The sequence below is a fragment of the Silene latifolia genome, chromosome 6 (genome assembly GCF_048544455.1).
Source record: "Silene latifolia isolate original U9 population chromosome 6, ASM4854445v1, whole genome shotgun sequence".
Classification (NCBI taxonomy): domain Eukaryota; kingdom Viridiplantae; phylum Streptophyta; class Magnoliopsida; order Caryophyllales; family Caryophyllaceae; genus Silene; species Silene latifolia.
Genome location: NC_133531.1, coordinates 11237080 through 11259154, shown reverse-complemented (window position 1 = coordinate 11259154; position 22075 = coordinate 11237080). Strand labels below are relative to the sequence as shown.

At 40.9% G+C, this 22075-nt stretch overlaps 1 protein-coding gene across 1 annotated transcript in view; it reads left to right on the top strand.

Moving 5' to 3' along the window:
* The first annotated feature begins 5350 nt into the window (after window positions 1-5350).
* LOC141586325 (protein DOWNY MILDEW RESISTANCE 6-like) overlaps window positions 5351-22075 on the top strand; it is a 48842-nt gene continuing 32117 nt past the window's right edge. Inside the window, exons 1-2 of the mRNA XM_074407517.1 lie at window positions 5351-5666; window positions 6428-6675. Coding sequence (XP_074263618.1) covers window positions 5469-5666; window positions 6428-6675 — 446 coding nt within the window. The 5' untranslated portion in view covers window positions 5351-5468. The remainder of the gene's footprint in view (window positions 5667-6427; window positions 6676-22075) is intronic.

Sequence of the window (22075 nt, the reverse complement as noted above, 5' to 3'; positions counted from 1 at the left end):
AATAAAGAATATGACATAAGGCCGGTGGAGGGAACTGGAGTCATACTCAGCTTGTGGTTAGCTGATTCCGTTACTTTCACTCTTTTTCAGGTACAGGTATCGGGGAAGGTCAAGTGTGAGGAATTGACATTATAGAGGATAATAAGTATAAGTTGTAAATAGTTTAAAGCTTTAATAATTTATTTATTTTAATTGTTTAGCTTTGTATTCTCTGAAAGGGGAATACGGAGGCCACGCCCTTGTAATTTCGTTGTTGTTTATTACTAATAAAAAAGAGCCATTTTTGAGCTACCTGCTTGTTTTTCGGGGAGTTACACTAACACAACAATGGAATTGTGTTAAACTTTTGCTCTGATAACCAATTTGAAGTAAAACGCTCAAGACTCGATTTTGGTTGAAAATGACTCGATTTGGACAGTGATACGGACTGTATAATTGTGATAAAAATGGCTAAAAACTGAACAGAAACTCCGAGGACTGCAATCGAACAGTCGACAGAACTGTTTAGAACCACGGTTTCCTGAACTCTACAATCGAATAGAGTGAAGGACGTGATTGGGATATGACTTAATCCAAGCACTAAGCAACTAGACTAAGCCTAAGGGAAATTTCAAGCACTAAGCAAAGAAATTATCCGACTCTAAGCACTAAGCAATAGAGGATTTCCTAGCACTAAGCAAAGGAGATTAGTAAAAATCAATATTTCTAACTTGGGTTTTCATTCATAAAATTCTGATTTTTACATGAGGGAAAGCCTTGCTTTTATAGGCCAAGCCAAGCAATCCTAGCCATCCATCTAACCTAGCATCTAACGGTCCAAAAGACCCCTAAAATGCCGGTCCAAAAGTGATCTTAAAGCCTTACACAAATTCTTACACGAGTTAAAAATCAAAAGCTAAAAACAAAGAAAGTAAACTAATAAGACAATGATTAATTAAACATGGAGTAAACTCTTTTGGAAGCTTCAAGGGGGTCCGGCAAAGTTTATGCAAGAGTAGTGGAGCAACAAAAGGAGCCTTGTGGATGTCTTGGTTAAATTAGGAAGGGTGAAAGGGACTTGAAAGTGACCCATGTACTTGCCATTGCAAACCGTGTAACCATAGGGCCACCGGTTTTGTTCTTTGCCTTTCTCTATGATTATCACCTTCCCAAGACATAAGCTATTGGACAAAAATACTCCAAACTCCTCATGGAAGATTTCTAAGCCGGAAAAGGACTCATGTGCTTAGACGGACTCCAATTTGGACCCCATTTCGGACAAGGGACCAAAACCGGGTACAAGCATGCCTAATGTGACTCGTTTTGCTGCAGGTAAGATGGTTAGTTCAACAACTATTAATTTCTTCCTCCCTTTGTTAAAATTGTACAAGACCAAGCTTACAACTGATAAAAAAAATAGGTATGAATTGAACATAACTTTTCTAAATTGAACTCATAGGAGTTGAACTAAACTTATAGGAGTTGAATTTTTCTAAACTGAATTTATAGGAACTGAACTTTTTTGAACTAAATTTATCCGAGCGGAACTAAACTTCAAGGGAGTAACTTTAAGTCCAAAAGAATAGGACCTTTAGTGGGTGAAAAATATCCATAAAAAAATATTCTTGTGAGAGTTTTTGTTCCCTGAAAAATATAAACAATGATTTTCCCCCGACATTTTCAATACATTCGAAGAATAATACTATTAATAAAAGATTAAAATATATAAATTGTTTTTTTAATAAATGTTTTAAATAATTAATATATGAAAACTTAAGGAGATAAATTAATACATAAGTAAATAGTACAAAAACAATAAAATATGCATAAATAAGATTTGATTCCTCATTCATGATTGAACCAAACACAAGGTATCAAGAATAGAGTTCTATACTTATACAGTTTTGTAGGATTCCTAGGATTCCTGGTTCCTGGTTCCATACTATCCGATACCTTTATATGAACCAAATGCCCCTGCAAATGTCACATAGAAGGGTCAAAATGGGATCAAATATTATTGCTTTTTTTTAATGTGATATTTACCCATTAATAAAATGTAATAAGTTTTAACATACAATCAAACTAAACTAATTTGTTCAAATATCATATCAAACCATTCATGTATTAAAGCACATCTATATAATATTAATCAAACTAATTATTTTTTTCAAAAATATCTTCAACTTTTCAATATATTTACTAGGCTTGGAGATATAAATTTATTGTTGATCGTATGTTTTCTTTAAATATTACGTCAATAAATTTTTGGACTTGTCTTACCGATCTTTACTAATTTGAAGAGTGTATTATTATTTTGAATGATTAGTTATATGTATTTCTATTTTTAAATCATGCAATTTTTTGTGTTTTGAAATGTATGTTTAATATGAATAGAGTTATATAATAATTCAACATAAGACTTTGATAATACGACATGTCATCTAGTGATACTAAATTTTAATATCACCGCCTTACATACGTAATTTAGTTCAATAAAATTGAGAAATATTTTGAAAATGAGATAATGCCTTATTAAACACCAATTACAATGTCATCTTCTCATACACATATGACATATGCTACATGATTCTCTAGTTATAAAACTTATGGTATATATAGGAGGAAAAATCAATACCACCCGATAACCCCATTTCATTTTAATAACACTAATACTACCAATACCATACCCAAGAGTACCATTTCAATATCCAATCAAATATGATACGCACTAATTCTATAATAACAAAATCTACCTCAAATCATCTATGAGATGATCATAATACCATTTCAAAATATATTACACCACTCGATCATTTAACATCAACTGGTCTTATTTAGGACAAACATATTCATTTTACCATTAAAACAAATTCAAATACTACCACCTAATGATAGTAAAGACAATTTTTACTAATGTTTAAACAACTGTCCTACAAAAATGACTATTTAATAACCCTACTTAATATTACACCGCATTTCAATCCATTTTAACACTTTGAAACAATAAACCTCATACTCTTACTTACAACAGACACTTATAACATCAGCTAGTCTTATTTAAGACAAACACTATATATAATGATAATAGAGACAACTTTTACTAATGTTTGCGCAATTATTCCTACAAAAAAAAATTATTTAATCCTACATGATATTACACTACATTTCAATCAATTCAATACTTTGAACCAATAAATCTCAGTCTTTTTTTAAAACAGGCATATCTGTTTTATCACTAAAAAGAATCCAAATACCCCCCCCTACCTAATGATAATAGAGACAACTTTTACTAATGTTTAGCCAATTGTCCCTACAAAAATGACTATTTAGGCCCTGTTCTTTTGGACTTAAAGTCACTTAATTTAAGTTTACTTCAGATCCCATAAGTTCGATTCGATTCGATCGATCCTATAAGTTCGATTCGAGATCCTATAAGTTCGATTCGATTCGAGATCCTATAAGTTCGATTCGATTCGATCCTATAAGTTCGATTCGATCCTATACGTCACTTAATTTAAGTTCGATTCGAGATCCTATAAGTTCGATTCGATTCGATTCGAATCCTATAAGTTCGATTAAGTTCGAGATCCTATAAGTTCGATTAAGTTCGAGATCCTATAAGTTCGATTCGATCCTATAAGTTCGATTCGATTCGATTCATCTTATAAGTTCGATTCGATTCGAGATCCTATAAGTTTCAAATCAAAAAAACAGGCCTTAATCCTACATAATATTAAACTGCATTTCAATCCATTTCAACACTTTGAACAAATCAACCTCGTAGTCTTACTTAGAACTAGGGATGTCAATGAATCGGGTTCGGGTCGGGTGAAGCCTCATTCATCATCCATCCCTTACATTAAAATCTCATCCAACACATCCGTCATCCACTAAAATTATCATCCGTCATCCACCCATCCATCATCCATGGATGAAACGGATGGATCGGGTGATAAACGGGTGATAGTGTGTATGTATGCTTAAGAGTAAAAAAATGATAAGACTTTTTATTCTTTACAAAAATTAAGTTATATAATCATTTTAATGTAACTTTTTAGTGTGTATTTTCACAAAATATATATAATGAGGGTAGAAAAATAAGAGAAATTGAATATTTTCTATCTTAAAAATGTAATAAATATATTTTTTCCAAAATCAAAAATAATAAAATCGGGTGGTGGATGGATGACGGGTGAAATTTCTTCATCCAACCCATCCGTCATCCGTCATCCGTTTCATCCATCATCCATTTAGGTCGGGTTTTCGTCCATCTTTTAAGATCAGGTGGATCGGATTTTGATTGAGTGCGGATGAAATTGACATCCCTACTTAGAACAGACATCCATTTTATATTACTAAAACGAATCCAAATACCACCACTTAATGATAATAAATACAACTGTTACTAATGTTTAGGCAATTGTCCCTACAAAAATGTCTATTTAACCCTACTGATATTACACTGGATTTCAATCCATTTCAACACTTTGAATAAATCAACCTCATAGTCTTACTTAAAACAAACATTTATGTTTCATCACTAAAACGAATCCAAATACCACCACTTAATGATAATAGAGAACTTTTACTAATATTTAGGCAATTGTACCTATAAAAATGACTATTTAACGCTACATGATATTACACTATATTTCAAATTTCCAATCTATTTCTAACACTAACAAATTAACCTCATAGACTTACTTAAGACATACATATCCATTTTACCATTAAAACAAAACCAAATACTACCACGTCACCTAATGATAGTAAAGACAACTTTTACTAATGTTAGGCAATTGTCCCTAGACAAATGACTATTTAACCCTATATGATATTAAACTTTATTTCAATCCATTTCAACACTTTGAACAAATCATCCTCATAGGCTTACTTAAAACAGACATATCCATTTTATCACTAAAACGAATTCAAATACCACCACCTAATGATGATAGAGACAACTTTTATTTACTAATGTTTAGGCAGTTGTCTCTACAAAAGTGACTATTTAACCCTACATGATATTACACTGCATTCCAATCCATTTTAATACTTTAAACTAAACAATCTTATTGTCTTACTTATTAGAATAGTCATATTCGTTTTATCACTAAAAGGAATCCAAATACTACTACCCAATGATAATAAAGACAACTTTTATTAATGTTTAGGCAATTATCCCTACAAGAGTGACTATTTAACCCTTTATTATTTAAGGGATATATTCAACTTAAACAAGAATTTACGCTCCTATTAATTCTAAGACAATTAACAATATTTTATCCATAATCTTACAAAATTAAGCATGTCCATTAACGTTATTTCTCCCTATAAATATTACCACAACCAACACTTTATAAATATGCTCTTTTTCTCGAAACCTCGAAGATACACTCATTAGGGACCACCCACTTTTCCTAATTTTTCCATCTTACACTATTTACTTTTTAGCCTTCCTCCTTATAAAACCTTTGCTTACTTACTCTATGGAAACTAAGGTTCTTTCAACGGGTATCCCTTACAAAAACCTTCCTCTCAATTATATCCGACCCGTTTCGCAACGACCCAATTTGTCTCAAGTCTCACTTTGTGAAGATGTGCCCGTTATTGACTTGGGTTGCCACGATCATACCCGGGTCCTAGCTCAACTTCATCATGCTTGCAAGAACTATGGCTTTTTTCAGGTTGGTTTTGTTTGTGTCTTGGAACATGTCAATGAAAGGTGCATGTATCATATATGATACTAGGACTTATTCACCAATGCATTGTCACGATATCGTAGTTATTATGTAAGATCATTGTATAGCGAAAAATGATTATACAATACCTTGTACACATCCTGTAAATGAGATGAGGTGTATAAGTAATTATCAAATTATGTGACATATAATGACCTTATTTTAAAAAAATTAATTTTATGTAAATCATGACTAGTAGGTTATTAACTAATGAAAAAGTACATTTGTGGGTCCTAAAGATCATGTTAGGACCAATATACACAAACCTTGTAGTAACATTTAATAGTGTCCTTTTTGAGATAGGTCAGTTTGTACGTCCTGTAAGATATAAATTTAAATATTATATAAAAATGATAACTATTATATAAACCCTAAGAAGAATAAAAATGACCATTTCTGACAGATAGGGGTTTTTAGGACTTTTTATACTTATTTATTTGTGATTAACCATGGAGTGTCAAGAAAAGTGCATACTAATTATAAATTTTAACTCTAATAATGTGGTTAATAGCATTTTATACTTATATATAGGTGATTAATGATGAAGTGTCCAAAGAAAAGGTGCATAATAATCATCTAGTATTATACACTTTCCGTCTCAATCATTTGTGAGGGGTATTTTAGTTAAAGTTAGGCAGATGATTGAAACGGAGGGAGTAATTCTAATAAGATGGTTTGATTTATGACATTTTATGCTTATATTATAGGTGATTAATCATGGAGTATCAAAAGAAAAGGTGGAAAACATGCAAAAGATGGCAAAAGATTTCTTCAAATTACCAATTGAAGAAAAGATGAAATTATATAGTGATGATCCAACAAAAACAATAAGATTATCAACAAGTTTTAATGTGAAGAAAGAACAAGTGCATAATTGGAGGGATTATCTTAGACTTCATTGTTGGCCACTTGATCAATTTGTTCCTCAATGGCCTTCTAATCCTCCCAATTTCAAGTAAGAATATTATAATCTTTATCTTTCATTTTCATTTGTTATCATTTTAGAATATTATTACGTTGATTATTCAACTTTTTATTACTCGTAATTAATATTGCACAAGTTGTCTTATTGATTATGTCATTATGGAGTACATGCAAGTATGTAATAGTGATGAGACGACTTTTCTTGTTAAAGACGTGTTAATTGTTAAGTCATTATAGTTAGTGTTAATCAAGTGGCGGAGCCACGAATTGATTCCAACGAGGGTGAACGGGTAATGATTAAAGGAAAATTCGAAAAAATTGTGAAATTTTAGTTAAAAACTTTAAAATATTCGATTGTCAGTGGAGATGAGCTCCTTGGTAGCCACCTTGGATCCACCACTGGAGTAATTCTAGATATGGGATATTACAAGAACCTTGTAACATGGTCCTATATCGGTTTTATCGTAAAATTGTTCTTATCATACGAAAATATCTTATAAAAGAATATCTATTGCAAAAAAAAAAAAAAAACTTATAAGAGGGTCTGTGGACAGCGGGCCGCCCACGGGGGCGCTTGGGAGTGAAGGGGCTCGAAAACAAGCGTTTGCATTTTGTATGGAGTCGCCACCAATTTTTATGGGAAATTGGAACCGTTCGAATACCTCATGTCATGTCAAGACACAAAGTAGTGACATGAACACTAAGCAATCGTTACCCTTAAAGATTCTATGTCTAGAATGACTCTCGTGGATGCCAATGAACACGGTGCTCACGAGATCCGGAGTAAGGGGTGAGGGTACGTATTAGGAAGCTCTTTTGATCGAACACCTAATCCCGCCCGCCTCGATAGCGGCCTCTACTAATGATTAGGGAAGTTATTCGTACTTGATATACCGTCGGCTATATGCATGCAATGCAACATCCAATAGATTAATCCTAACATGTGAAATTTAAACTAAGTCGGTGAACAATTAATTAGCAAACAATTGGGGTCGAAGTTGGAATTTAAGGTTCATTTACATGTGGAAGCACACAAAACAATGAAATAAATAAATTACAATAAATATAAATTACATTAATTACAAAGGATTTATTGATTTATGTCGAAAATACCTTTAAAACGGATAATTTGATAAAAAAGAATAAAAGAATAAAATAACAAATTAACGAACAGGAATTAGCGATATTACGAATATTAGTTAATTAATACGTAAACTAATTAATCTAGGTCAAGCGAGAAAAGGAGTTCGTGACGTGTCGTCCCTTTAACAAAGAAGAGACATCGCGCCCTTTGGAAGAGGCGCAGCGATTCTTGCGCCTGCTCCAAGGACGAACTCGGGCCGTGAAGCCAAAACGCAATTGTTAACGTTAATTGGTGAATTTAATGGATTGATTTAGATTATGTACTCGGATGAAAGTGATTTACGATTATTTACATATGATTGAGGTCATAAAACAAAGAAAACATGGATGAAGACGGAGACAAAGACAGATTAAACATGTGAAGGGTCGATGTTAATGAACGAACCAAACAAGCGAATAGTTGACTAAACATGATGAATTGATGGCGGATTAACAATGAACACGATAAAGAATATATCAACAATGAATCCCAGAAACTCAACATGAACGAATTGAATCCCTAGAACTCGAATTGAATATTAGTGACGAAAACCCGCAAATATGAATTATTTGGGATTTAAGTCGGATTAGATGAATTAAACATGTGAATGAACGATGAAATATATGATACAATATACATACTAATTATTATGATTTTATGACGGAGAATTAACAGACGAACAAACAAAACAAATAAATTTGATACGAATTGCAGAGGACGGAGGAAGAAGAAAAGAAGCGAGAATCTGCGCGGCCCCACAAAGAGGCGCAGCAGTGCTGCGCTCCTTTGAAGAGGCGCAGCGATTCTGCGTCTTTTCTCGACGTCTATCTACTGGAAATCCGCAAAAAAACAGTTTTTAAAGACGGTTTGTAGAAATCGGTTCTTAATGAGGTACTTTCGACATAAACCTTACAATTATTATACAATAATTAAAAATACAATAAATAAAAGGAATTATACACCCTCAGACTTACATGTTGACGGAACGAGAAGAACTAAGAAGATCGATTAGTGATGCTCGACGCGAATGCAAGGAAAGAGTGCCCTCGTAAGAGGAAAACGATTGATTAAATTAATTAGATTGATTGAGTGTAGTGGTCAAATTGGTCGGTCATGCAACGGAGAGGCTGGTACCCGGAAAGATCCGAGCTTACGTGGTCGGAAGTCCAAGCACGTAGGCGCCAATTAGTAAGAACGAAGTCTAGAATGCAAAGGGAGAAGAGAAGGGCGGACACTCGCGTGAGAAATATGAGGAACGAAAGCTCCTATTTATACTAATCACGTGAAGGAATAGGGTTTCGGAGACTCTTTGGAAGTGAATCTCGGAAAGATATAAAAAAGATACGTAAATCATGCAAAGAAGGGCCTGGGAAGAGGCGCAGCAGCCCACACTCGTCTCTTGGAAGAAGAGGCGCAAAGACTGCTTCGTCTGCTCCCGTGGAGGTTTCCTCCTGCTTAAGAAAGATTTCCGCGTTTAAGTTATGGTAGGACGGATTTATTCGATTATCTTTTAAATATTACGGGATATTATTTGCCAAAAGATAAAATTTGATGAATATGGAATAGAAATATCCGGAACATTCCAACATTCCGACTCGGATTTAACAAATATCGAAAAATGGAGACGGTTTTTGACCCGGACTCCGAATGTACTCTAATTATTGCCAAAACGACCGTATCGGCACGTAGATGACAACTAAGAGGTTGACATTTATATTTGAGCAATCACTTGACGATAATCTTACGAATTGTCACAAATCGTTCCGCGAATCAAACATGCGGCCCAATCATCACCGGTGGTTTGCGAGGGGTGCGAAACGAGGTGTCTCAGAGCCCCCACTTTGACTGAGGCTTGGACAAGGCGAAAGTCAAAGTATAGCCATCAGGTCAATCGAAGATTACAACTGACGACTATGGCGACGCGAGGCGCTCGAGGGTCCGAGCCAAGGACCTGTCGTCGGGAACATTTTAGACTCTGTCGACTATCGGGGAGGGTCGTTTAAAGTCCATTAGACTACGTAAGGAGGATCGCCAGCCATAAGAAGAGACCATACCTGAGACTTAATAGAACTTCGCGGGGAATAAGAGATATTGAAAACAGCAGGACGTCGGTAGAAATCTGGGGGGAAAATCCGCTTGCGTCGATCTCGAGCGACCAGCGAAATTTGGAAGTTGAATCTGCTTGCGTCGGTCTCAAGCGAACTCTTGTTGGGGACCTATCGACGACGAGGAACATCTTGATCGTCGTGGGGAAACTTCGAATGAGCGATCGCAAAATACTATCTGCCGGATAAAATGATTTGACGACTAGGAACATCCAATCGTCATGAAAGAAAGTCTCGAGTGAGCGATCGCAAAATACTCTCGCGCCAGGCAAAATGGTTGAGCAATATCACGAAATATGGCATGCGGGATAAAATGAACTTCGGACAATCTCGCGAAATATTGTCGACCGGATAAAAGGCGGGCGGACGAAAGGAAACCGTCGAAACGGACCAAAGTGATAAAATGTCATCGAGGAAGAGGCGCACCAAAGATGGGCCCACGAGTAACGAACTCATAACGGATTTTTGAAAATCCATCGGAGGGAAACAAAGGAAGAGGCGCAAGAGCAAGAGCTGCGTCTCTTGGAAGAAGGGCGCAGCGCCCGCCGCGTCTCGTTCCCCCAATTCCAAGAATTCCGCGTAAAAACGCGAAATCAGAAAGGTTTTATTTCATTATTTCGAAACACAAATCCTTCAATTTCTCTCTCAAATCTTCACCATTTCTATCAAGGTTGGATTCAAAAGCTTGCTTAAAATATGACTAATCGAGGTATGTGCTTTAATCTTGCATTAATCTTCCATATTTGTCGAATTTTGAGCCGCGAACATTAGGGTTTTCGACCCAATTGATCGAAAATTTGGGGCTTTTCCCCCAAATGAATTTTTCATGCCAAATTGATACTAGAAACGAGTAGTAGGCAATGTTAGGAACATAACCATGTATTTACTTCGAATTTTCATCAAGTTTTGAGCCCTTTGAGCGAATTTTGAGACTAGTTTCACACTAGATCGAAAATTGCTTCAAAAATGGCCTTAGGATTGCCCATTTGTGATGAAATTTGATAGTAGGGACCCTTGGATGATGGGTAAACTTTCCATGTCATCTCGGAAGTTTGGTTTGTGACAACTTTTGCAGACACCTTTTAGGCATAATCGCCATTATAGCGAAATGTTTGCCGAATTTTCGACCCGAACTCGGAACTAGGTTTTGACTTTGACTTGGCTTGACCCTATCCATCACATGAGTGATTGATTTGGCGGGAACATGGCCAAGGATGGCCGAAAGGGCGATTCCCGGCCTCAAGGCTCGAAAACTTCTTAACAAGGGCTTGTCGTCATGTGACGCGGCCGGATTTGCTTTAATCGTTGCGGTGTGACGATGCTTCTACTTCTGGGAGAGATCCTATGGATATAGACGCCGCTGTTGTTGAGGAGGCTTTAGAGCGAGCCTTCACCGCCGCGGTGATGGCCGCTGCAGAGGAGGTCCCCGAGGAGGAGGCTCACGACGAGGAGGAGATTCCGAGACGGCCCACCTCGGACGAGGGGTCGCCACCGAGAGGTGCTCCTGCACGGGCCGAGACCGGGAGAGTAGGCACCTTGTGTGGGGTCGCAGAGGGTCACTTGTCCTACAGGACGGTGAAGAGCTTGGTAAATAGGAATTCCCTAACTCATTACCTATCCTTTTCCATTTCTGTTCAAATCTCTTCCAAATTTATTCCAAAACTAAAGATGGCTTTGTTTCAAATTTTAATAGAGGTCGGAACATCCTATCGTTTCCTGGGTATACGACGGCGATGGAGCATTACGAGCGGCTGGAGAGGAGGAGAGGGCCATGATCGAGCGCGGAGCGTTTGGTCCTCTGGTTCAGGTTTGGAGGGATATCGTGAAGAGGAAGTTGCGGGCCAACCTTAGCCTGGTTCGCGCTTTCTTGATCGATTCGGGATACGACTTCCACATTTCACCTGCCTTTTGGTGAGGTGGGAGTCACCTTGGAGGACTACGGCATGATTTCCGTCCGCTGCAAGTGACCGAGGAGATGGTGTGGCCGAGACCGCATGAGGGCGGACTCGGCCGAGGCGAGGAGGTTGATCGGCCGGAACCCGTCGCCGAAGGTCGTTGCGGTGCTTTGTTTGGTACCCGTACCTATGTTCGAGATTACTTTGCGGGGAAGACCCCGTCATCGGTGGTGATCGATGGGAGGGAGACGGCTCCTCCTCCTTGTACAGCCGAGCGGAGGGCTCGTGCCCGTGGCTTTGGTGGTTCTTGTCTTCGATTTACCTCGGAGACAAGGGTGAGAGGTCGTCGACGAAGCTTCTCCCCTTTCTTTCCGACTCCGAGTTCCTTAGGGCGTGGGACTGGTCATCGCCGGGGTTTCGCGGTCCTCATCCGCTTTATGAGGGCCATGGTTCGTCCGGAGTTGATGGAGAAGGGACTTCTCCCGGCGCCGTTGACCGGACCGGCTGTTGTTGGGTATGAACCTTCCTTTAGATCAACGTAAATTCCTTTCTTTTATCAAAGATCGTCATTGACCATTTTGCTTTACAGGCGTGGGTGTACTCTTACTTTCCGGACCTCGCGCCCAAGAGGACGGAGCCGTTGGAGAGGGCCTACCCCGTGGTGAGGGATTGGGTCATGTGCCTGACGAAGAGCAAGCGTTCTTCTCACAATGTCTACCGGCGGGATGTGAACGCCCTTCACCGAGAGCAAATGTGAGTATCCCATTTGTATTCATTCACATCTTCTCATATTTTGTTTTCAATTGATCATAGGAATGACCTTTGCCTTCATATTGTCACAAAGGGTGCCTGCACCTTGGGCGGAGTACGCTGAGAGCGCCTCCTTTGTTGCCGAGACCCTTCGTCCTAGGAGCTCGAGTCGGCCGCTTGTTGTGGACGTCGATGGGTCCCGTATGGTATCTGGGGCGAGCGGTTAGCTCGTCAGTGCTTTCGGGGTGCGTTGACGGTTCCCGTCGATCCTCCTAGGACGATGTTCAGGGAGCCTTCCGAGGCTGAGAGAGAGGCGGACTTGGCCGGTGTCGGTGGCGACGACCTTCTTCTCCCTGAGGAGGATTACTCAGCGTTCCTTTACGGGAGGTTGGCGTATTGGCCGGTAGTGGTGAGTATCGTTTGTTTTCTTGTTGATTTGATTTTCGAGACTTGCGACGAAAGATCGTCGATTGATGAGAGCTATTTGTCCTTTCAGGAGGTTGAGGCGGCGGGCATCGAGCCCCCAGAGTACCCCGAGACTCTCGAGTACACTGACGCTACTGGGAGGACGACGATCTCCGAGCTGCGTGACTTTGACGTAGTTGTGACGGATGCTGGCCTAGATGACTGGCAGCATCTGATTCGGAGGGTGAGCTCCCATTTTGCATAGTTTTCGTGTAAGAACACGTTTGACTGAATTTGTTTAATTTGCTGAGAGTTTCCTTTTGAAATGCAGGTCGCGCCATCTCGGTTCGTGGCACTATGGAGGGTGGCCAACCGGCTACGAGCTACGGCCATTGAGGCACTCGTCGGCGGTCGAGGTCGTCAGGTATGAACCTTTATACCCATTTTTCGATCTTCTTCTTTTTGATTTTTGGTTTTCCAATTGAGTTGATTGACATGAGCCAATTCGTTGCTGTTTGCAGGATGACCGCGAGTCAGGACGAGAGTTGGCCCAGGCTCGGGAGGAGACGGCTCGCCTGTCGAGGGAGCTCGAGTTTCGGGATGCCGAGATCGCCGCTCTGATGGCGAGAGTTGCTGAGTTGGAGGGTGTCCAGCAGTAGCTTGTGCAGTTTTGTAGATTTGTACATTTTGATTTTGAAACATTTTTGGACTTGGTTGGCGCGAGCCCCCAGCTTTCTTGGATTTTTGATTTGGTCGGGGCGCAAGCCCCCAGTTTGCTTGTGCATCTGGACTTGTTCGGGGCGCAAGCCCCCAGTTTGCTCGTACATTTGCTTTTTGTTGTATATATTATGGCCTGAGTGCCTTTGCTGCTGGGTTGTTTGTTTGTACCTGCAGGTTAGTTCTTGAACAGGTTTGGTAGATAACGGTTTATGCCGTCATGCTGCCGAAATTTACATGGAAAATCACGCGATTCATACATTTTATATACATATAAGGCCTTTAATTAGCGCACAATGAGACTCAAAAGAAACGCAAAAATGCAAAAATTTTGCCGGAAATGACCGGACGGTAGGGAGGGTTACCCCCGAAAAAAAAAGAAAAATAGAAATTTATAAGTTAGAAAATGTAGAAAAAGAAATTAAGAAAATGAAATAAATGTATAAATGTTTGAATAATAAGAATAATTAAATGGACAATTAAATACACAAATGTGATAAAATGGCGAAAATGTTAATGTCGCCTCGAAATGCGCGCCCGTGAATTTAGGAAATCCCAAGACATGGTAAACTTCCGTAGTTTACCAAAATAAAATCCCATAGGAATAGGAAATCACGCGTGTTATAGAATTAGGAAAGATCCAAACGCGGAAATCTCAGGAGTGAGCATGGGGAAGAGGCGCAGCATGAGCTGCGTCCCTTTGAAGAGGCGCAGCAGGTGCCGCGCCTGTTCCCAAGCAGGTCGGTTCTGACGGATTTTGGAAACAGCAAATTAGTATAAATAGAAGCGCTGCCGAAGCTTTGAATCGTATAATTCTTCCGTCTTTTCTCGTCGCTTCTCCTAAAACTCCTAAAATAAATTTTCAAGAGAAAATTATCATCATGAATACTTTGGAGGTTCGCTTGAAGGAATGGACTAATGAGTTTTCGAACATGGAAAAGCACGACATGGGTGCTTATAATCTTGGGTCTTTATTGAGTTTGAAACTCATCAAGGTAGTGAAACCGTTCTTAGATGCTTGCCTTGATTATTGGGATCCAAATTATCATGTATTCGCCTTTCCAGGAGGTGATATTTGTCCTTTTCCTGAGGAAATTGCGCTATTGGCGGGTGGGACCCCGAACACTTACCCGCCATCCCTTCTACCGCTCAAGGGTATAAGAGTAAGTTCGTAGATTTGCTTGGACTGACTAGACTCGAGGTAGATCGTCTTGTTACCCCGAAAGGCGTGCGGATGTTGGATTTTATAGATCGATTCATCAACAGGGCCGACCCTACTATCTCTTATGTTGCTAGAAGGAGAGCATTTGGCTTCTGTTTGTTGCATGTGTATGTCTTTCAGGGACATGTTGATGAGGACTTGAGAGGTGATCCTCGCCTTTTGAGCCTTATTGAGCAAATGGAGTCGCGCAGAGCGCACTTTGTCTGTCGTGCTTAGGGGAGATTATTTTGGGTTTGGATAATAGGAAATCCAACCGCGATCCGCCGTTTCTTGGGAAGTCCCGTTATCCTACAGGTAAAAGACACCTTCTTTTTCTCTTTTTTTTTTTTTTTTTTTTTTTTTTTTTCGTTTTTTTTTTTTTTTTTTTTTTTTTTTTTTTTTTGTTTTTTTTTTTTGGTGTCTAATACCTGTCTTGGTAGGTTTGGCTCATGGAACGCTCCGATTGCTTGAGCCCCCGCTTCATGCGCTTTCCTATCATGCCCGTATGATTTCGATGAGGACACGGTGTACATGGTGGACTTCACCCGGTCTCGACTATTGGAAGAACAAGCTAAAGACCGATGACGGCCTTTTGATCGGTGGGTTGTACCGTGGTGGCACCTCAAGTCTCCACACCGGGTGTCTTCTTTAGATCCCACGAGGTCCGTGCGCATCCCCGGGATTGGAGTTTATGGTGTGCATCTTTCCCGAGAGGTTGATGAGGCAAGTTGGGTTGAAGCAGATGATCCCTAGGCTTGACACCGTCCCGCAGATTGCCATGGCGTTGACTACCGAGAGCCGAAGAGAGTGGGCTATGAAATGGGCCCGAGAAACATGTGGTTCCCGAGCTTCTCCTCCAATGCCTTGTGGGTGCTCGGACTCTTATCCGAGGTGGAGGAAGGCCGCAACTTCGGAAGAGCGCGAAGATCGAGGAAGCGCGAGCCCGTTGATTACAAGGTGCGCGAGGGAGAGAAAGAGAAAGAGAAGCATCTGACCGAAGGAGAAGAAGAAGCCGGTTTTCAAGTCATTCATCCTTCAAGAGATCAAAGACTACTCCCGCCGCAGAGATGGTGGTTGACAAGAACGGAGAGTCGACCTCGAGAAAGACCGTTGGTGATTAGGTCTGAAGTGGTGCAAGAGCGCCCTGCTCGAGGTCGTGACAAGAAATATGACAAGAACGACAAGGGCAAGGGAAAGATGGAGGAATAGCCCAAGTCTTAGTTATTATTATTTGATTATTATTATTATTGTTGTAATAAAAAGGAGGGATCTTTAGAATCCTAGCCTATCTATTTTTATTATTTGTCGTACTATTATTATTAGAAATTGAATGAAATAAAAGAGGTTATGTGGTTATGAAACCGTTGGCATTTTCTTTAATTATTCTTGTCGAATTTCAGATGCGATGCAAATGTCCTTCTATTCACATTTATTTTATATATAATGGCGGGTTGAATCCGGTGAAGGATTGCCTACGTATTCACTTAAAGAAAGCGAAATCAAACCCTTGCGCGTAGTTCGAGTAAATGTAAAAGAATAATTGTTCGAAGCAAGAGCTTGTAATGAACATAGAAAACAAGCATGAGCTTTACTTACTCTGGAGGTGCGAATTCAGTTTGTTTGATGATATGAGGATGACAAGTTTGCCAAGATGCAAGAGCATAGTGACATTCAAATAGGCCAGGGGTCGTTTATTTAGTGCCACAAGAGCGACACGTGGGTTTACGCGAGGCGCGTTTCTCGTTCTATCCTAGGCATAGTACCGTTTCGATTGGTCGAGATTTGTGGGGTTTGAAAACTCATTTCCATCCAGGTCTGTGATTCTAACCGCACCCCCTGGGAGTATGGATTTGACTAGATATGGTCCGGCCCAATTAGGTTTGAACTTCCCTCTCGGGTCGACAGGTAAAAGAGCTCTAACCGATTTGAGTACTAAGTCTCCTTCTTTGATGTTTCTTGGCCTAACTCTTTTGTTGAAAGCTCGTTTGATACGTGCTTGATATGTTTGGACATTATGTAAGGCACGAAGCCTACGTTCATCCAAGAGGATGAGTTCTTCGTATCTATCCCTTTTCCAATCGGCCTCCGGGATTTGACTTTCTAGCAGAATACGCAAGGATGGTATCTCTAGCTCGACTGGTTGTACGGCTTCCATGCCGTAGGTCAAATAGAAAGGAGTAGCCCCATGGGCGTCCCGACGATGTACGATACCCCCACAAAGCGAAGGGTATTTTGCTTGGCCAATCTCTATAATTGTCAGTCATTTTCTTGAGGATCGTGACGACATTTTTGTTAGCCGCCTCTACCGCGCCGTTAGTCTGTGGTCGATAGGGCGAGGAGTGATGATGCTTGATCTTGTACTTGGCTAGCAATTGTTCGGTTTCGGCTTGGAAGTGGGACCCATTATCGCTAATGATCTCATGCGGGCAACCATATCGACAGATAATGTTGTTTTGTATGAACTTCGCCACATTTTTAGCCGTAAGAGCGGTGTAAGAAGCCGCTTCTACCCACTTGGTGAAATAGTCAATCGCTACTAGGATGAAACAAACCTCCCCGTTCCTACCGGGGTTATTTTCCCAATTATATCAATTCCCCGTGCGGAGAATGGCCAAGGAGATGTCATTGTGTAGAGCAACGAAGGAGGGACGTGTTGTACGTTCCCGAAGATTTGACAGTTGTGGCAATGCCTCACATATTTGATGCAATCGGATTCCATTGTGGTCCAATAGTACCCTAGACGTGTGATTTTCTTTGCCATCATAGGTCCACTCATGTGAGGACCGCATTCTCCGTCGTGGACTTCTTCCATTACTTTTCGTGCCTGTGAATGATCAAGGCAACGTAGGACTACACCAAGAGGTGTTCTTTTGTACAATTCTCTTTGCATTAGGATGTATTGGGAAGCTAGTAGGCGTATAGCTCGTTGTCCCCTTTTGTCCATTTCTGGCGGATAGGTACCGTTAAGCTTGAAGTTTAGGATTGCTTGGAACCAAGGTTCTTGTGCGATTTCTTCTTCATTGGTAATTTGATGGACATACGCCGGCTCCGACCGTCGTTCAATACACAAAGGCATTTCCATCATGTAATTTGGCATGTTTATCAAAGATGCAAGTTTCGCAAGAGCGTCTGCAAATTGATTTTCCTCTCGAGGTAGGTGTAAGTAGGTTACATGATCAAATAATTGAGCCACTTGGTCTATCCTGGCCTGATAGGGTGCAAGGCTTTCACTTCGGATTTTCCAGGATCCCGTAATTTGGTTGATGATCAGTGACGAATCTCCATGCACTCGTAGGTTTTTGATACCTAAGCTTACTGCCGCTTGTAGTCCAATGAGACAAGCTTCATACTCTGCAGCGTTGTTTGTCACCTCGAAGTCGAGTTTGACAAAGAATCGGTGTATGCTCACCTTCAAGAGAAATGAGCAACACTCCTATCCCAAATCCTCTTAGGTTTGATGCTCCATCAAAGTATAGATCCCAAGACTCTACATCAGTTTGAAGTATATCCTCGTCGGGAAATGACCAAGTATCTATGGTTTGTGCGTCGTTGATGGGATTTTCTGCGAAGAATTCGGCGACGGCGCGACCCTTTATTACTTTCAGTGGCACATATTTGAGGTCAAATTCGGAGAGCATCATGGTCCATCTTGCCAGACGTCCGTTGAGAACGGGTTTCTCGAAGAGGTATTTGACTGGATCCATTTTGGAGAATATCTTGACAGAGTAGCTAAGCATGTAATGACGTAGCTTCTTTGTTGCCCACACAAGAGCGAGGCATGTCTTTTCGAGTTGTGAATATTTGCACTCGTATTCCAAGAACTTCTTACTTAGATAGTAAATAGCTCTTTCTTCACTTCCTACGATTTGAGCTAGCATAGCACCCATGGCGCTTTCGATTCTTGTGAGATATAAACCAAGAGGTTGATCTCGTTGTGGTGGCATGAGCACTGGTGGTTTAGCCAATATCTCCTTGATTCTGTCGAATGCCTTTTGACAATCGTCGTCCCACATGGTGTGGTCTGTTTTCTTGAGCTTCTTGAAGATAGGCTCGCAAATCATCGTAAGTTTCGATATGAATCGACTTATGTATTGCACTTTTCCCAGAATCCTCCGACTTCTTTTTCTCGTTTGAGGTTGTGGCATTTTTCGAAATCGAGCTTTGATTTTGGAAGGATCTATTTCTATGCCTCGTTGGCTAACGACGTACCCTAGAGTTTGCCGATGTCACCCCGAATGTGCACTTTTGAGGGTTGAGTCTCATATTGTACTTCCGTAGCCTTGCGAAGAACTTGCGAAGGTTCGCAATATGTCCCTCTCTTTCCTTGGATTTGACAATCATGTCGTCTACATATACCTCGACTTCTTTATGCATCATGTCATGTAGAAGTGTAGTCGCGTGCGCGTTGGTATGTAGCTCCTGCGTTGATCAATCCGAACGGCATTATCAGATAGCAATAGGTTCCCCATTGGGTGACGAACGCGGTCTTATGCATGTCTTCTATGGCCATTTTGATTTGGTTGTAACCCGCGTATCCATCCATGAAGGATAGTAATGCATGGTCTGCGCAGATTGTCTACCAATATGTCGATGTGAGGTAGAGGGAAGTCGTCTTTTGGGCTTGCTTTGTTCAAATCCCTAAAGTCAACACAAACTCGGATTCTCCCATCCTTTTTGGGCACGGGTACTATGTTAGCTACCCAAATGTAATACTCGGAAACTTTGATGAACCCGCTTTGAATTGTTTGTCAACTTCTTCCTTAATCTTCGTGAGCCCACTCTGCTTCTCATTCGTCGAAGCTTCGTTTCACAGTTTTGAAACCCGGCTTAATCGGAATCCTATGTTCGGCGATATCCCTGTCGATCCCCGGCATGTCTTTGTAGGACCAAGCGAAAACGTCTTTGAATTCATTTAGGAGGTCTATGAAATCGGTTCTTTCGGTTGAGCTCAAGGTAGTCCCTATCCTAAGTTCTTTGGGTTCCAGTTCGCTTCCCACGTTGATGGGTTCGGTGTCCTCAATTACAGTCCCCTTCCCCTTCCCGTAGTATTTCTTTGGCTACGTAGGGAGGTATTTCGGTCAAGTCTGGGTCTTGGTCATCCTCAGCATCATCATAAACAGAATTGCACTCAAGATAACGCAAAGAGTAAGCAGAACCTGATTTATTCATATTAAGATTTGAGTAAAGTTGAAACAAAGAAGCCAACCGATCCAAGGATAGTGGCGGCAAAGGGACGATGAATGGGGCATTTCCCGAACTACTGTGACTACTCGAAAATAAGCTAGGAGAAACGAGGGGAGTGGGGATGACGACGGGAGTAGACTCTCTAATGACTCCTCTAGACTCGACTCGACTCCGACTCCGACTCGATTCGAATTCGTCGTCTTCTCGGTTCTTCTTTGAACATCTCTCCTTCTCCAAAGGTGAGCTTGAAGAGTCTTCCTTGATTGTTGGTCCATTTGATTGATTTTCTCCACCCTTTCTGCTGCTTGGTGTCGATTTCCGTGATCAAAGCGGTGGGGTTGAAGCGATCGTCTTGAAGTATCGTAGTAATGATCTCATCTGCGCGCGCCCTAACAAATCGGTCCTCTCCAAACAGAGGCTAACAGCCTTGTTCGTCTAAGCAAGGTGCTTGACGGGTTTTGACGGTAGGAACCGTTTTACGGAGGGATGAAGTAGCAATCGTGAAAGATCTCGATTCCGGCTAACTTCTTCTCGAGGTAATGCCAAGGTTCGGGAAATCCATGAAAGAGTTCCGAACTTCCTTCTTGAACGAAGTATCCATTCAAGGTAGGGAGATATGGCCTCATTTGGACTCCTACATACTTGCGGTTTTGGACTTGGGCGAGCATTTCGAGAACTTCTTCTGTTGTGGGTTTGTACCCTAGTCCAAGTGGTATTCTCGATGAGTTGCCTTTCTTGTATGGCGCGAAGGTGTCTTTCCGAACTGGGTTCAAAGGCATTCCAGGGAAGTATCCCTGGTTTTTGAGTATGTGGTTGACCACCAAGTTGGAGTAGGGATTATAGTATAAGGGTGCCAACTCACTTTCTATGACATTTACACTTTGGAAGCCCCCAAGTTCGTGTATGGGATCCGCAAGGACTTGATTATTTGATTGCTTCTCGATTATGGCCTTAATGGGTGACGAAGTGATTGTCACAACTTTGCCATTTAGTGGGATCTTGATCTTTTGATGAAGGGTGGATGTTACTGCTTTAGAAGCATGAATCCAAGGCCTTCCCAGAAGTATGTTAAATGAAGCTTCGATGTCCACTATTTGGAAGTTAACCTTTCGTTCGATTGGTCCCGTTGCTATGGTTAGGTTAGCAAGTCCTACCACTTTTCGTCGTGTACCGTCATATGCACGTACACCTTGATTTGTAGGAGTCCAGTCCGACTCTCTCATGCCTAGTTTGTGTGCCGTTTTGAGGGGTATGACGTTGACCGCGGAGCCATCATCTACCAAGGTCATTGGCACATTCTTCTTTAGACAGATGACGGTGATGTATAGAGCAAGGTTGTGACTGGCGCCAAAAGGTGGCAAGTCTTCATCCGAGAAAGTAACAGGGTTACTTAGTTTCGGGGATTCTTGGAAGACCAAGTTGACTACATCTTCAGGAGTAGAGTTGTGTGCCACATTCAATTTGGCCAAAGCTTGCAGTAAAGCTTGGCGGTGTGGAAATGAGCTTGCCACTAGTTGCCGGACCGAAAGATCACCTTGGTTTTTGTAATTGCTTGAGCAAATGATCACAATCATCTTCGTTTGTCATTTGGTGTGATGACATTGGTGGGACCGTTTTGAGTAGTGCTTTGGTATGGACGACCCGAGCGAGTTAGGTGATCCACATCTTGGTCTTCGCCATTTTGGACTATTTCTTTGACTAAAGAGTTTTCAATGAGATATTCGTCTTCATCGTCATCGGCCCAAACTCCATTGATCGCGGCTAGTTCCCTCATCCTCATGATGTCACTTTCTAGTTGTATGATTTGATCGACTAGTTTATCGGCCGTGGTGATGACTTCTTGCATAGTAGCATTTTGAGAGAAGATCAATGGTACGCGTTCTTTATGTATTGCATTGGGATCGCGCAAGATCATTACCATGCTTTCTAATTCCCACACTTGTCTATCTACACTCCTTGCCCAGGCGATGAAGTCGGAAATGGCAGGGGAGATGGTAGAGTAGAGTCTTTCTTTCTCAATTGCATGGATTTCATCCTCGGCGGGAGAAATG